The sequence below is a fragment of the Symphalangus syndactylus genome, chromosome 24, assembly GCF_028878055.3.
Source record: "Symphalangus syndactylus isolate Jambi chromosome 24, NHGRI_mSymSyn1-v2.1_pri, whole genome shotgun sequence".
NCBI lineage: Eukaryota > Metazoa > Chordata > Mammalia > Primates > Hylobatidae > Symphalangus > Symphalangus syndactylus.
The window spans coordinates 38,121,174-38,135,138 of NC_072446.2; the positions used below are offsets into that span (position 1 = coordinate 38,121,174).

Sequence of the window (13,965 nt, forward strand, 5' to 3'; positions counted from 1 at the left end):
TAGGTGGTTAATAGGATCATCTTCATATTTGAAGGACGGTACATTACTGAGCTACAATGAATAGGTCATTTGGTTTCCTGCCACATAAAACTAATTATTTGACCAAAATTGTGTGTGTATAGCACTGCATATAGCAATTACTCTTACAAAAAAATACAGAAGAACATGGAAAGGGAGAAGTTGATATAATGCCTATACTTCATTGAGTGATAAGAATGAATTACCACACTTAAATATCCAGAGAGGATCAGTAAGTAATCTGTTTATGCCAAGTTCTCTCAGTTCCCCCACAAAACTATCACATTTATGAACTCACATCCCACTCAAGCCAGAAAATCCCAGATGTAACAAAAAAACTTCACTGCTTATGACACATGTACATGTTTATGCCAAGTATTCTACAAATAGTATAGGCTAGGTATATAGCAACGCAAATGAGAAATGTCACAAGGTTAAAACTCTCTTTAAATAATTCCTTTTGAGTTCCCGACCGCGGGCGATGGCTGCCGCTGGGGGCGCCCGGCTGCTGCGCGCCGCTTCTGCGGTCCTCGGTGACCTGGCCGGCCGGTGGCTGCACCACGCCATGTCCCGCACTGGAGCCAGCGGCCTGCTGAGGAGCCGGGGGCTGGGCGGGAGCGCGGAGGTGAGCCGGCCGCTGAGCGTGTCGGCAGGGGTGCGGAGCAGCTCAGAAGATAAAATAACAGTCCACTTTATAAACCGTGATGGTGAAACATTAACAACCAAAGTTGAAGTTGGTGATTCTCTGCTAGACATTGTGGTTGAAGGGCGCAGTGGCTCACGCTTGTAATCCCAGCACTTTGGGAGGCCGAGGCGGGCGGATCACGAGGTCAGGAGATCGAGACCACGGTGAAACCCCATCTCTACTAAAAATACAAAAAAATTAGCCGGGCGTGGTGGCGGGCGCCTGTAGTCCCAGCTACTCGGAGAGGCTGAGGCAGGAGAATGGCGTGAACCTGGGAGGCGGAGCTTGCAGTGAGCCGAGATTGCGCCACTGCACTCCAGCCTGGGCAGCAGAGCAAGACTCTGTCTCAAAAAAAAAAAAAGAAAAGAATCTAGATATTGATGGCTTTGGTGCATGTGAGGGAACCCTGGCTTGTTCAACCTGTCACCTCATCTTTGAAGATCACATATATGAGAAGTTAGATGCAATCACTGATGAGGAGAATGACATGCTCGATCTGGCATATGGACTAACAGATCACGGGTTGGGCTGCCAAATCTGCTTGACAAAATCTATGGACGATATGACTGTTCGAGTGCCTGAAACAGTGGCTGATGCCAGACAATCCATTGATGTGGGCAAGACCTCCTGAACTAGAACAAATAGGAATATTTTCATGGAATTTTACCTATTTTTATAATTATTATTTCTTAAAGTGATTAAATGAGAACATGGATGAGTGGACTTCGTATTATGACTAGCTTTACTATTTTAATTCACCTTGTATAACTACTGAATTTTGTCATTCTTGAAAGTATGTAATTTTTATTTTGGTTATATTACAGAAATCTCAGTCAAATATTAAAAAATAGTTAATGTGATAGAAAAACCTTATTTTTTTCTTATGTTTGTTTAGCGACTTTAGTAAAATGTTTTCATATAATCTCATCTGTTTACCTAGAAGATAGGTTAAGGAAATATATTATTATTCCTGTTTGATGTAGGTGCAGGCAGACATCTAACCTGGCTTGTTTAGGGCCATACCACTAATTAGAAAATCTGTACTAGAACCTGTGTCTTATTACTATAAGCTATTATGTTCAGACTGAAACTGGAGAAATTATGTCAATTTATAGCAGTAGTTAAATCTGAATGTGTATGGACAAAAATATTTAATTGCTCAGTAAACTGCTTAACTTCAAAGATAGTTATTAACCTTATACATATTTCAAAATTTTGATTCTGAAGTCTAAGTCTGAACATAGACATAACGCTATCAAAGAAGTTTGATCTCTGTTTTGACTAAACTAGAGGAAAAACGATTGGATGTGTTTATTCTTTTCTAAGCAGAATGGTTTAACTTTGTGCTCTTTGAAAAATAATGCTGATTTATAAATCTCTGCCTATAACAGAATGGAAACCCTATGAATGAATTGTGTTTCTGTCCTGAGCTGGAGAAGGGAATGAGCAGGCTGACACATCGCACAGCCACAGGTGGCGCCATTCTCTCATGCAAGGATGAGGCTGCAGGGTGAGCAGCGTGGGCTGCAGTGTGTCAGTCCCAGGAGGGAGGGAGTGGCGAGCACCACAGATTACCACATATGTGTGGAAGACATTTGTATCCTTATCTTTACTATAAATAAATTCATAAAAGTTAAAAAAAATTCCTTTTAACAAATGTCTAATATGAAGGAAAAAAAATTGTTCTCCTGTACCTTCCCCCATAACCAGTTGTGCTGTGTTAACAGAAGAAACACTATCCCAGAGCAATTTTATCCAACAGCTATCCAAAGAAAATCTGATGCTAATTTTGCAATTAGTTTTGTTACCTTTAAGCAATCGAATTGTTCTCTTACATTTTTATTAACCAGTTATTTGATGGATGTCAAATCTAGGGTGACAGTTTTAAAAACTGTTTTAGAACCATCTAGTCTGTTATTTTGCAAAAGACTTTAGGCTTCAAAGTCAAAAGATAAAGGAACAGTTTAATCATGTTTTGCATCTTTCCAGGACTAGTAAGAGGTAAGCAAGTTGCTTCAAGAAACTCGTCCAACAGAGTGATAAAAGGGTGGTTATGAACATAAAATTAGAAATGGGCAAGGACTAGGGTGGGGAATGGCCTGTGACACTTACATCAGATCAAGGGGATGACTCATAATTCTCTAAATGGCCTCAGTAAAGCTCCAGTTCCCACTAAAAAGTTTTCTGCTCCTACATAGCAGGATGCCAACTGGCTTTTTCCTTTAATGTCAATAACTGACGTTCCATCAGGAAATGAACAAAACTGATTCTGAAAGCAAGTAGCCAGCTACCACCAACTGTCTCAACCTCTTTTCCCTTTGCATTCAATTCCATACTTCTTGAAGCTACAATACCACTTGTAGTTGCTACAATACCACTGGTGCTTGAAAATAATCACTTCCACATCTGGCTATAAAACAAGGACTAACCAGATGTTTTCATTTTAAGACATTTTTTCACTAGTTATTTTAATCTTCTACATAACACAATCATTTTAACATTTAGTTGCAGTAGGTTATTAGTAATGTCTGCAAGATAAAGGCAAATAGTAGATTAACTCAAGTTCTTTTTTTTTTTTTTTTTTAAATTGAGATGGAGTTTCGCTATTATTGCCCAGGCTGGAATGCACGATCTCGGGTCACTGCAACCTCTGCCTCCCAGGTTCAGGTGACTCTCCTGAGTAGCTTTACAGGATTACAGGCACGGACCACCAGGCCCAGCTAATTTTTATATTTTAATAGAGACAAGGTTTCACCATCTTGGCCAGGCTGGTCTCAAACTCCTGACCTCAGGTGATCCACCCGCCTCAGCCTCCCAAAATGCTGGGATTACAGGCATGAGCCACCGTGCCCAGCAAGTAAATTAATTCAAATTCTGAAGACAAGTGAAAAAATCTGCTACTTCTGAAAACTCCGATAGACTGGATTAAGAAAATGTGGCACATATACACCATGGAGTACTATGCAGCCATAAAAAATGATGAGTTCATGTCCTTCGTAGGGACATGGATGAAACTCGAAAACATCATTCTCAGTAAACTATCGCAAGGACAAAAAACCAAACACCACATGTTCTCACTCATAGGTGGGAATTGAACAATGAGAATTCATGGACACAGGAAGGGGAACATCACACTCCGGGGACTGTTGTTGGGTAGGGGGAGGGGGGAGGCACAGCATTAGGAGATATACCTAATGCTAAATGAGGAGTTAATGGGTGCAGCAAAACAACAAGGCACATGGATACATATGTAACAAACCTGCACATTGTGCACACGTACCCTAAAACCTAAAGTATAATAATAAAAAAATTTAAAAAAAGATAAAAAAAAAACTCATATATATCTTTTTTTAGATACTGTCACCAATGACCACTTTTTTTCTTGTTAAGAGTAACATATGCTTATTGTAAAAATCCAAGTAATACTGAAGTGTAAAAACAAGTCTTCCCCTCTCCTTTCTACAATCTGATAATGTTCATATGGGTATTTCCAGACCTTTGGCTACCAAAAACCTATATCTTACCTATGCATTTATTTCAAATCATACCAGTTTAGAAACAGAAACCTGAAACACACACACACACACACACACACACACACACACACACACACACACTTAAGCCCTACCTTTGGCTACCAAAAACCTATTATCTTACCTATGCATTTATTTCAAATCATACCAGTTTAGAAACGGAAACCTGAAACACACACACACACACACACACACACACACACACACACCCCTTAAGCCCTAGGGTGGCTGGCAATGAGATCACACTTGAAAAATTCAAGGGCTTCAACTCAAGAAGTTCCAAAATGTTCACATTAAACTGACAACACCAAAAGCGGGTCCTAAGCTAGCAGCCAGGGGAAAAATTATTGAGAGAATGAAACGGTACCTGTTGAAAGGAATCCTCAAACAATGTTTTTCTTGTCACTGTAATCTTTATGTGCTGTGGCATGGCCAGTTGCTGAAATAGAAAAATGACTTAAGTCAACTCTCATCATTAAAACAGCCTATCAAAAAATCAAAAGGGGAAAGTTTTATTTACTTTTATCTTTGCTTACAGAAACAAGTAGACTATGAATATAAATTTATATTCAATAATGTTCACCAATGCATCTGTGAGTATTCATGCTAACTACAGATTAATATATGAAAACAAAAGAACCGCAAGATTGATCTCGTATGCACACTGCTTACTTAATAATGTGTCAAATAAATCTTTACTTAATCTTATTTTCCAACAGTTAATCCAGATTCTTCTTGCTTCCATGGGTCCAGTTAATTACAAGAGTTTCAACTGTAAAAATATTCATCATAGTAACTTTGACTAGGGCATTCATTTGATTTAGAACCCATAAAAAATCATTAATTCCAGTAAATATCTATACGTAAGAAATAGTTGATCACAGGCCGGGCGCGGTGGCTCACGCTTGTAATCCCAGCACTTTGGGAGGCCGAGGCAGGCGGATCACGAGGTCAGGAGATCGAGACCACGGTGAAACCCCGTCTCTACTAAAAATACAACAAAAAAAATAGCCGGGCGTGGTGGCGGGCGCATGTAGTCCCAGCTACTCGGAGGCTGAGGCAGGAGAATGGCGTGAACCCGGGAGGCGGAGCTTGCAGTGAGCCGAGATTGCGCCACTGCACTCCAGCCTGGGCGACAGAGCGAGACTCCGTCTCAAAAAAAAAAAAAAAAAGAGATAGTTGATCACATCTGAAAAAAAAAAACACTGAATATAACATCTATGTATGGACATGTTCATGTATGTATGTACATGTATATATCTATCAAAGTTATTTATATCAAATGATAGATATAAAAACGGCTGGTGTCCAGGCATGCTGGCTCACGCCTGTAATCCCAGCACTTGGGGAAGATGAGGCAGAAGGATCATTTGAATCCAGGAGTTCAAAGCCAGCCTGGGCAACATAAGGGGACCCTGTCTCTACTAAAAATTAGCCAGGTGTGGTGGAGTGCATCTGTAGTGTCAGCTAGCGAGAAGGCTAAGGCAAGAGGATCACTTGAGCCCAGGAGGTCAAGGCTGCAGTAAGCCATGATGGCACCACTGCACTCCAGCCTGGGTGACAGAGTGAGATCCTGTCTCAGAAAAAATAACACATAAAAATAAAGTAGCTGGTTACAATTATATCAGAAAATGCCTTAAACTTATATTTGAAGATTTCTGCAATCTGAAAGTAATGGGTACTGAGGAAAAAGTGACAATGTTTGCTTATTCAGATGGTTTCAAGTTTAATTTTCTTCTTTAAAAAAAAATATATATATATATATACATGTGTATATATATATATATATATATTTTTTTTATTTACAGAGATAAGGCCTGAATATGTTGCCCAGACTGGTCCTGAACTCCTGAGCTCAAGTGATCTGCCCACCTCAGCTTCCCCAAGTGCTGGGATTACATGAGGTTTAATTTTCTGAATAACCAAAGTCACAAATGATCTAATTGATAAATCTATTTATTTGCTCTAAAAATAGATGAAAGAGATTCTAATGCTTCCCATTTTACCTGTTTTTCTGTGAGTTAAGTATTTTCACAATCATTGTGTAATATAAGCGACACAACAAAGGAAAGGGAGTACAGAGATACAGTTCCAGCACTAACCTGACACCAGAACCGGAAATACTGAACCTTTGCTTTGAAGTCCCGAACATAGGCTATCTGAGGTCCATTGTCTCTGAGAAAGAACAAGGGTTAACAGGACATATATAGCTGCTCGTAAAAGATACTGCTGAAGGATAGCAAAACATCCCACCCTCTCTCAGCACTTACTAACCAAATACAAAAATATAGCATATTCCTAACACAACCATTCTTTGCTTTTTGAGAGATATTTCCCCAGGAATACTTTTAAGTAAGAGAAAAAACAAACAAAAAACTTTGATTTTGTTGAAACTACTGTTGTGGGATTTTCTTTTCTATGCTGCCAAATCTAAGAGGGCTAGGTAAAGGGGTTTCTATCTGAGAATGCTGTCTATCCCAACATCGATTCCCTCCTTTATCCTTAAGTAAAACCTTTGCTATTTAACTGAGTAGAATGCTACATATAATAAAGACTACATTTCTCTATATGGCCATGTCACTTAAGTCTCTAAGTGAAAGTGGCATATGAAACTTTCAAGAAGGATCTTTTTGGCCAGGTGCAGTGGCTCAGACCTGTAAATCCCAGCACTTTGGGAGGCTGAGGCGGGTATAGGTCAGGAGTTTGAGACCAGCCTGACCAACATGTTGAAACTGTCTCTGCTAAAATTTATAAAAAGTAGCCGGGTGTGGTGGCAGGTGCCTCTAATCCCATCTACTTGGGAGGCTGAGGCAGGAGAATCACTTGAACCTGAGAGGTCAAGACTGCAGTTAGCTGAGATCGCACCACTGCACTCCAGCGAGGGTGACAAAGCTAGACTCGGTCTCAAAAAAAAAAAAAAAAGGATTTTCTAAAAGAGAGCTAAAATAGCTAAAAAGTGTGTGTGTGTGTGTGTGTGTGTGTGTGTGTGTGTGTTTATAATTTGCCCTTCCTCCAAATTCCAGCCTGGAGTGTGACCCTGATAGCTTAAGTTTCAGTAGCTGTCACAGACCATGAGGTCACCTTGAAGAATGAGACCATACTCTAGGATGGTAGAAAAGACAGAAGAAATTTAGATCACTAATGACACCATGGGGTTTCTCAGTTAGCCTTGGACTTAATACCACTGGATTATCTCCCTCTTAAAAATTCAATGTCTATCAGTGTAGAAATACAACTGATTTTGTACATTGACTTTATATTCTGTTACGCTGTTAAATTCACTTACTAGTTCTAGTAATTTTTTCTAGATTCTTTATGATTTTCTGTATACATATGTTATTTGTGTGAGGGGAAAAGAGACAGTTTTACTTCTTCCTTTCCAATTTATACATCTTGTATTTCTTTTCTTTTTTTTTTTTTTGAGATGGAGTCTCGCTCTGTCTCCCAGGCTGGAGTGCAGTGGCGCGATCTCTGCTCACTGTAACCTCTGACCCAGAGGTTCAAGCGATTCTCCTGCCTCCGCCTGCTGAGTAGCTGGGATTACAGGTGCCCACCACCATGACCGACTAATTTTTGTATTTTTAGTAGAGACGGGGTTTAGCCATGTTGGCCAGGCTGGTCTTGAACTCCTGGCCTCAATTAATCTGCCTGCCTCGGCCTCCCAAAGTGCTGGGATTACAGGCGTGAGCCACCGTGCCCAGCCTGTATTTCTTTTTCTCATCTCACTGCACTGGGTAGGAATACTGACAATGTTGAATGAAGTAATGACAATAGATATCCTTGTCTTATTCTTGATGTTCTGGGGTATTTCATCATTAATCGTGATGTTGGCTGTAAGCTTCTGTTAAATTTTTTTTTTCTGGTAAAAATGTTTCCGGCAGGGCGCAGTGGCTCACGCCTGTAATCCCAGCACTTTGGGAGGCCGAGGTGGGTGGATCACGAGGTCAGGAGATTGAGACCATCCTGGCTAACACAGTGAAACCCCGTCTCTACTAAAAATACAAAAAATTAGCCAGGTGTGGTGGCGGGCGTCTGTAGTCCCAGCTACTCAGGAGGCTGAGGCAGGAGAATGGCATGAACCCGGGAGGCAGAGCTTGCAGTGAGCCGAGATTGCGCCACTGCACTCCCGCCTGGGCAACAGAGTGAGACTCCATCTCAAAAAAAAAAAAAAGTTTCCAAGGTAGCTGAGAGTTTATCATAAATTTGCATTGTATTTTGTCAAAAGCTTTTCCTGAAATTATCATATGATTTTTCTCCTTTAACCTATTTTTTTTTTTTTTTTTTTTTTTTTTTTTTTTTACATGGAGTCTCACTCTGTCACCCAGGGTGGAATGCAGTGGCCTGAAACCTCGTCTCTACTAAAAATACAAAATTAGCCAGGCATGGTGGCACACACCTGTAATCCCAGCTACTGGGGAGACTGAGGCAGGAGAATCGCTTGAACCAGGGAGGCCAAGGTTGCGGTGAGCCGAGATTGGGCTATTGCACTCCAGCCTGGCCAACAAGAGTGAAACTCCGTCTCAAAAAAATAGAAAAAGAAAAAGAAAACGTTTCTATCACTTGTATTTTATGAATGAATTTGAATAGGATTGATTAATTTATAACTTATAAGTTTGATGAACTTTACCAGTGACACTATCTAGGCCAGAATTTTCTTCATGAGAAATCTTTTCTTTTTTTTTGAGACAGGGTCACACTCCATCACCCAGGCTCAAGTACAGTGGTGCGATCTCAGTTCACCACAGCTTCCTGGGCTCGAGCAATCTTCCCACCTCACCCTCCCAAGTAACTGGGACTACAGGCACGCACCACCACACTCAGCTAATATTTTGTATTTTTTGTAGACATAGGGTTTCACCATGTTGCCTAGGCTGGTCTTGAACTCTTGAGCTCAAGTGATCTGCCCACCTTGGCCTCCCAAAGTGCTGAGATTACTGGCGTGAGCCACTGGACCTGCCCTTAAAAATTATTTAATTATGCATTTGATTTATCAGCTATAGGGATATTTAGACTTACTATCTGTTCTTGTGTCCATTTTGGTGACATATCTTTTAAAGAATTTGTCCATTTGATCTAAAATGTTAAAGTTATTGGCATAAATATACCCTTTATTATCCTTTTAATGTCTATAAAATATACAGTGATGTCCCTCTTTTTTTCTCTATAGGTTTAATTACTAAGGATTGTTAATATTATTGTTTACCAAAAATTTATCTTCTAGCTTTGGGTGCTCCATTGTTTCTTTTCCACTTCACTGAGTTCTGCTTTTATTTATTTCCTTTCTTGTACTTACTTTAGGTTTAATAACTTTCCTTTTTCTATCATCTGAATGTAAAAGCAGAGATCACTGATTTTATCTTTCCTATATTCTCATCTACTGTTTTAAAACAAAAAGTTTCTCTCTGAAGACTACTTTAGTTAAATCCCACAAATTGTGATATGTGGTGTTTTAATTATTATTCAAAATAAAGTATTTCCTGATTTTTCTTGTAACTTCTTTTTTGAGCAATGGTAATGGTGTGGTGTAAGTCCTGCTGGACTATTTTTAAATGATGGGGACAAATACACTTCTATCTTACATAAACCACTATTATTTTAGTGTTTTCTATTATATGCACCCAAACTTATTCTAACTAAATGATAGAATAATATTATCAGTAATTTATTCCCATATCTAAATTACCTCTGTAATTTCATTAATACCAAATTGGCCTGATTTCCCAGTTTCTGCTTTACACATAAAAGTCGTTAATGTGTAGAAGTATAAAATAAGAAAGTAATAGGGAACCACCTTTGCTCTAAGAAAGCCACACTATAAGAAAACTACAGACCAACATCCCTTATGAACACTGATGGAAAAATACTAAATAAAATATCAGCAAAAAAATCTCAGCAGCATATTAAAAGCATACTTTAATCCTTTTGACTAAGTAGGATTTATTCCTGGAATGCAAAAATGGCTCAACCTATGAAAAATCAACATAATATACCACATTAACAGAATGAGGGGGGAAAAAAAAATCACATGATCATCTCAAATGATACCAAAAAAGGATTTTACAAAATTCAATACACTTTCATGATAAAACACTCCACAACAGGGATAGGAAACACTAGGAATAGAGGGAAAATACCTCAATATAATAAAAGGCACACATAAAAATCTAACAGCAAACATCACATTCAACGGTTAGAAGTTTTTTCTTTAAGATGAGGAACAATATAAGAATGCCTATTTTCGCCACTTGTAGTCAACATAGTATCCAGAAGCTCTAGCCAGAGGAATTAAGCAAGAAAAAAATAAATAAATAAATAAAAGATAACCAAATTGGGAAGAAGAAAACTTACCTGTTTTCAGAAGCTATGATCTTTTATGAAGAAAACACTAAATATTCCACAACAAAAAACCCTGCCAGAATAAGTGAATTCAGGAAAGTAGCAGCATACAAAGTCAACATAAAATAATTAGTTCCATTTCTATATACTAAGAATAAACAATATAAAAAGAAAATTAGGCCGGGCGCGGTGGCTCACGCTTGTAATCCCAGCACTTTGGGAGGCCAAGGCGGGTGGATCACGAGGTCAGGAGATCGAGACCACGGTGAAACCCCGTCTCTACTAAAAATACAAAAAATTAGCCGGGCGTGGTGGCGGGCGCCTGTAGTCCCAGCTACTCGGAGATGCTGAGGCAGGAGAATGGCGTGAACCCGGGAGCGAGAGCTTGCAGTGAGCCGAGATCGTGCCACTGCACTCCAGCCTGGGCGACAGAGTGAAACTCTGTCTCAAAAAAAAAGAAAATTAAGAAAACAATTCCATTTACAATAGCATCACAAAGAATAAAAAATACTTAGGAATTAACCAAGAAGGCAAAAGACTTGTACACTGAAAACCACAAAACACTGCTGAAAGAAATTAAAGAAAACACAAAGATATCCACATTCATGATTGGAAGACTTAATATTGTTAAGATGACCACACTACCCCAAATTGATACAGATATCGAATCTGTATCGATCAATATAGATTTTATTGATTCTATACATTCAATAAAATCCCCTATCAAAATCCAAACGACCTCTTTTTTTCAGAAATAAAAAAATCCACCCTAAAATTCATATGGAATCTCAAAGGACCCTGAATAGCCAAAAGAAGCCTGAAAAAAGAACAAAGTTGGAGGACACACACGTTCCTGATTTGAAAACTTGCTACAAAGCTATAGTGTGGTACTGGCAAGTCAGACATTCAGACCAATAGAATAAACAGCCCAGAAATAATCCCTTGCATATATGGTAAAATGCTATTGACAATGGTGCCACAATCATGCAATGGGGAAAGGACAGTCTTTTCAACAAATGGTGCTTGGGAAAACTGGACATTCACATGCAAAAAGATGAAGTTGGACCCTTACCCAACATCATATACAAAATTTAACTTAAAATGGATAAAAGATCTAAATGTAAGAGCTAAAATTAAAGAACTCTCAGGCCAGGCGCAGTGGCTCACGCCTGTAATCCCTACTCTTTGGGAGGCTGAGGGGGTGCGGATCACGAGGTCAGGAGTTTGAGACCAGCCTGACCAACATGGTGAAACCCCCTCTCTACTAAAAATACCAGAATTAGCCAGGCGTGTTGGTACGTAGCTAAAACCCCAGCTACTCAGGAGGCTGAGGCAAAAGAATCGCTTCAACCCGGGCGGTAGAGGTTGCAGTGAGCTGAGATCTTGCCACTGCACTCCAGTGTGGGCGACAGAGTGAGACCCTATCTCACACACATAAAAAAAGAACTTAGGGCAAAGCTTTATGACACTGGATTTAGTGATGATTTCTTGGATATGATGCCAAAGGTACAGGTGACAAAGAAAAAATTGACAGGCCAGGCGTGGAGCTTCACACCTGTAATCCCAACACTTCAGGAGGCCTAGGTGGGCGGATCTCCTGAGGTCGGGAGTTCGAGATCAGCCTGACCAACAAGGAGAAACCCTGTCTTCTACTAAAAATACAAAATTGGCTCGGCGTGGTGGTGCATGCCTATAATCCCAGCTACTCGGGGGGCTGAAGCAGGAGAATCGCTTGAACCCAGGAGGCGGAGGTTGTGGTGACCCGAGATTGCATCATTGCACTCCAGCCTGGGCAAAAAGAGTGAAGCTCCATCTCAAAAAAAAAAAGAAAGAACGAAAAAAAAGAAAAAATAGGCCGGGCACGGTGGCTCACGCCTGTAATCCCAGCACTTTGGGAGACTGAGGTGGGTAGATCACGAGGTCAGGATATCGAGACCATCCTGGCTAACGCGGCGAAACCCCATCTCTATTAAACAAAATACAAAAAAAAAAAATTAGCCGGGCGTGGTGGCAGGCGCCTATAGTCCCAGCTACTAGGGAGGCTGAGGCAGGAGAATTGCTTGAACCCGGGAGGTGGAGCTTGCAGTGAGCCGACGTTGCGCCACTGCACTCCAGCCTGGGCGACAGAGCGAGACTCTGTCTCAAAAGAAAAAAAAGAAAAGAAAAAATTGACAAATCAGACATCAAAATCTAAAATGTTTTATACATCAAAGGGCACTATCTACAGTAAAAAGGAAACCACAGAATGGGAGAAAATAATTGCAAATCATGTATTTGATAGGGGATTAACACCCAGAATATATAGAGAACACCTAAAACTCAATTGCGAAAGAAAAAAAAACAACAACAAATGGGCAAAGGACTTGAAGAGACATTTCTCCAAAAAAGATACACAAATAGTCAAGAAGCATATGAAAAGATACTCAACATCACAAATCATTAGAAAAATACAAAGAAAAACCACAATGAAATACGACATTAATGATGGCTATTTAAAAAAAAGACGATGATGATGAAGAAAAAAAAAAAAAACAGAAGAGTTGATGAGAATGTACAGAAATTGGAATTCTTTACTAGGGTGGAAATGTAAACTGGCACAGACACTGAAAAACAGTATGGTGGTTCTTCAAAAAATTAAATACAGAATTAATATTTAATCCAGCAATAGATACAAAAGTCATCCTAACCCTAACCCTAACCCTAACTTTTGGGTATAGATACAGAAGTCATCAAAGTAGGAACTCAAACAGATACTTAGTTTTTGGTATTTTTTTGAGACGGAGTCTCACTCTGTCACCCAGGCTGGAGTGCTGTGGTGTGATCTTGACTCACTGCAACCTCTGCCTCCTGGGTTCAAGCAATTCTCCTGCCTCAGACTCCCGAGTAGCTGGGATTACAGGTGTGCACCATCACGCCCAGCTAATTTTTGTATTTTTAGTACAGATGGGGTTTTGCCATGTTGGCCAGGCTGGTCTCTAACTCCTGGTATCAGGTGATCCAACCGCCTTGGCCTCCCAAAGCGCTGGGATTACAGGCATAAGCCACTGCGCCCGGACTCAAGCAGATAATTATATACCAATGTTCAGAGTAGCATTATTTACAATACCCCCCAAGAAACAGAAACAATGCAAATATCTGTGAATAAACAAAATGTGATAAATACATACACTGGAATATTATTCAGCTTCAAAAAGGAATGAAAATGTTGATACATATTACAATATGGATAAATCTTGAAGACATGACCTTAGTGAAATAATCCAGAGACATAAGCATAAATATTGTATGACTCCAATAATATGAGGTACTTCGAGCAGTCAAATTCATAGAGAAAGAAAGTAGAAGGCTGGTTACCAGGTCTGTTAAAGTTATTGTTTAAAGGGTACAGTGTTT

At 39.7% G+C, this 13,965-nt stretch overlaps 2 protein-coding genes across 14 annotated transcripts in view; one reads left to right on the top strand and one right to left on the bottom strand.

Annotated features, from left to right (window-relative positions):
* The window catches only part of ITCH (itchy E3 ubiquitin protein ligase), a 153,485-nt gene that overhangs the window by 31,585 nt on the left and 107,935 nt on the right, over positions 1–13,965 (bottom strand). For all 13 annotated transcript variants that reach the window (XM_055265899.2, XM_055265898.2, XM_055265895.2 and 10 more), the window contains 2 exons: positions 6,339–6,411; positions 4,604–4,675 (listed from right to left, as the gene is read on the bottom strand). In XM_055265899.2, the coding sequence (XP_055121874.1) occupies positions 4,604–4,675; positions 6,339–6,411 (145 nt within the window). The remainder of the gene's footprint in view (positions 1–4,603; positions 4,676–6,338; positions 6,412–13,965) is intronic.
* LOC129474544 (adrenodoxin, mitochondrial-like) lies at positions 382–4,592 on the top strand. Its single transcript, XM_055265937.2, has 2 exons — positions 382–791; positions 1,066–4,592. Exons 1-2 carry the CDS (start codon positions 500–502, stop codon positions 1,332–1,334), a joined length of 561 nt encoding a protein of 186 aa, XP_055121912.1. The 5' UTR covers positions 382–499; the 3' UTR covers positions 1,335–4,592.